This window comes from Chaetura pelagica, unplaced genomic scaffold (assembly GCF_000747805.2).
Source record: "Chaetura pelagica isolate M959 unplaced genomic scaffold, ChaPel_1.0 scaffold275, whole genome shotgun sequence".
Lineage (NCBI taxonomy): Eukaryota > Metazoa > Chordata > Aves > Apodiformes > Apodidae > Chaetura > Chaetura pelagica.
This window is the reverse complement of record NW_009953486.1, coordinates 303,424-306,033: the sequence shown is the minus strand read 5'-3', so window position 1 is coordinate 306,033 and position 2,610 is coordinate 303,424. Positions and strand designations below refer to the sequence as shown.

At 50.8% G+C, this 2,610-nt stretch overlaps 1 protein-coding gene across 3 annotated transcripts in view; it reads right to left on the bottom strand.

Annotated features, from left to right (window-relative positions):
• TPD52L2 (tumor protein D52-like 2) overlaps window positions 1–2,336 on the bottom strand; it is a 14,755-nt gene extending 12,419 nt beyond the window's left edge. Inside the window, exons 1-3 of one of the 3 annotated variants that reach the window (XM_009998593.1) lie at window positions 2,196–2,336; window positions 1,096–1,244; window positions 192–251 (exon numbers count right to left, since the gene is read on the bottom strand). In XM_009998593.1, the coding sequence (XP_009996895.1) occupies window positions 192–251; window positions 1,096–1,244; window positions 2,196–2,297 (311 nt within the window). In that variant the 5' untranslated portion in view covers window positions 2,298–2,336. The remainder of the gene's footprint in view (window positions 1–191; window positions 252–1,095; window positions 1,245–2,195) is intronic. The other 2 variants (XM_009998591.1, XM_009998592.1) reach the window with 2 other exon arrangements.
• Between the last annotated feature and the right edge of the window lie 274 nt (window positions 2,337–2,610).

The window sequence follows — 2,610 nt, the reverse complement described above, 5'->3', positions numbered from 1 at the left end:
CAGGAATGTTTACTCATCTCCTCTGCAAGCGAGGGATGCTTATGGCTGGAAGGCAGGTCTGCTGCTGGACAGCCCTGCTGCACAGCCCCCAGCTCCCAACCCAGCCCTGAGGCCCGTGGGAGTGAGGAGCAGCACCCATGGGAGCACAGCAAGGAGCAGGGAGGTGTTGGTGAGGAGCCCCAGGCACTCACAAGTCGGACTGTGTCACTTTGTCATTCCATTCTCCAAGTTTCTCAGATGTTTTCACATAACTAGAAACAGAAAGTGTTCATGAATATAACTTCAATATTCATTTCTTAGAAGGCAATGACACAGATTTCAGCTACAAAGGAATAACAGAAACCAGGCAGGGGTGTAGGACTGAAGATGAGGAAAAAGGGAAAGAACAAACAGGGAGATGAACAGCTCCATGATCTGCTCTGCAGTAGCACCTCCAGGAACCCCACATTCCAGTTAAATTACATGAGACTTTTTAGACTGAACTCTGGGGGCACCAAGAGCCCTTCCCATCGGGCACAACCTCAGGGCCAGACTTACCTCTCTGACAATCCTTTGGCACTGTCAAACACTGCAGTGACCAGACCCCAAAACTCAGGGACAGTCAGTCTAATTCCAGACCCTCAGGCAGAGATGACTACGTGTAACACACCAGCACTACAGGGCTTTTTCCGAGGAAGTGCAGGCATCCTAATTCCAGCTACAGGGCTTGGGAAGTAGCTTCTGAACTAGTGCTGTGCAGCAGAGCTTTGACACATCTCTTTGAGCCTGAGTTCAGAACAAGGTACCAGCTGCCTGTGTCTCACAGAACAGGCAGAAATGGGCCAACTGAGCTGGTAACTGGTGATTAGATCCCTACCACCACGGGCAAGAGCAGCCAGCAACAACTCACCCACATCCCAGGTAGGGAAGTTCTGTTGATGCTGACATAAAAGACACAGAGGTAAACAATTTAAAAAGCAACATTGCTTTTCTAAGTGCCTTTTACTCTCACATCCCTCAGAAAAAAAAAACAAAACAACTCAGCTGCTTGGAAGAGCCCTGGAATAGGCTGCTGGGAAATCATTAGTCATGTACAAACAGAGGAGCATCACTCACGCGTTGGAGACCTGGACGTCGTGCCAGCTCTTGGACAGATTCTGCTTTAACCCATCCAGGGGAGTCAGCCCCAGCTTCCTCTTCAGTTCCCCACAGTGTCTCTCCTTGGCAGCCAGCACTTGCCTCAGAGTGCCAATCTCCTCTTCAACCTGAGAGGGGCAGAGCTTTGCCTTAAACCACAGCTCGGGAAACCTATGAACATGAACCCGACTTTCTACCCCCCTCAAAACCAGCATGATTTTGCCAACATGGATGGAAACAATGGGTAGGAACATCAGGGACAGGCAGCTCAATTCCATGGAACACCAATGGTGATGGAATGAGAGGCCCACAGCTCAGGCTTCAACCAAGAAAACATCCACACACGTAACTGTGCTGGTGACTTAGTGGCACCAAGATTAACAGAACTCATCCCTACCATTGCAATTATAGAATTGTACAATTATTTAGGTTGGAAAAGACCTTCAAGATCATCCAACTCCAACCACAAACCTAGGTCTTTGTGACCACTCAGAGCAGCCATGTCCTCCCTTGTTAAAACCTGCAAGTCAAGGAGCCACCACAAGATTCTCAAAGGAAAGGGCTAGAGAGAGACAGCTGCATTATCTTCAGCTACACTTCAGTCAGAAGTTATAAACCCCTCCTTTAAACCCCAAAAAGGTCCCCAAAATCTAGGATATTGCATCACAAGCTCTCAGCTCTTCAAAGGCACATAGGCACCAAAAAGAGTTGCCTATAAAATGTAACAAATATTTATGAGAAAAAGGTAGAAAAAGAAAACATGAGTGCTCCATTGTTTCAGCTTCCTAAGGAAAAACGAGTTGGTGTTGCACACCCTCTGCCTAAAGTGTTTCCTTGCTTCAAGTGGAGCTAAAAGCCCAGATTGAGGTCCCAGCATCAAAAGCCACTTGCTTCCTCAGAGCTCTAAACTGAATCATTCTGGGAAAGAGCAGCAACCCAGCACAGCGTTTGAAGTACCTGCCAGCTTTGTGCACGTTAACAATGAGCTGAGAGGCCCAGAGGTAATGACAGCGAGAAAGAAAAAAAGGAAAACACCGAGCCCTGCTCCCATTTGTCCCGTCCCAGCAGGACGGAGGTACCTTGGCAAGCTCCGACCTCAGCTCCTCCTCCTCAGCCAGGGTCAGCCCCTCGGGAGCAGCGGGCCGGGCCGCAGCCGCGCTATCCACGGGAACATCTGTCATGGCATCCGACAGCAGACCTTTGTTGGGAGAGTTAAGGTTGATATCTGCCACAGAGAAGGAGCAGAGGCAGGACGGAATAAGCAGCCAGCAAAGCGAAGCGCGTTATGCAAACCGGGGAGACGGGAAAGGTGAGGGAGGGGAGGGGGGGATTCACGGAAAGGGGAAGAGAAACCTCCGCTGGGCTTTCCTCCACGAGCATCGACCAGAAGCGACAGGAGCAGAGAAAATAGCTCCTCTGCCCTGCAGCGGCTGCTGAGCCCCCGCAAGGGCCCGGCCGGGCCGGGGGGCAGGGGGAGCAGAGCCCCGGGCGGGG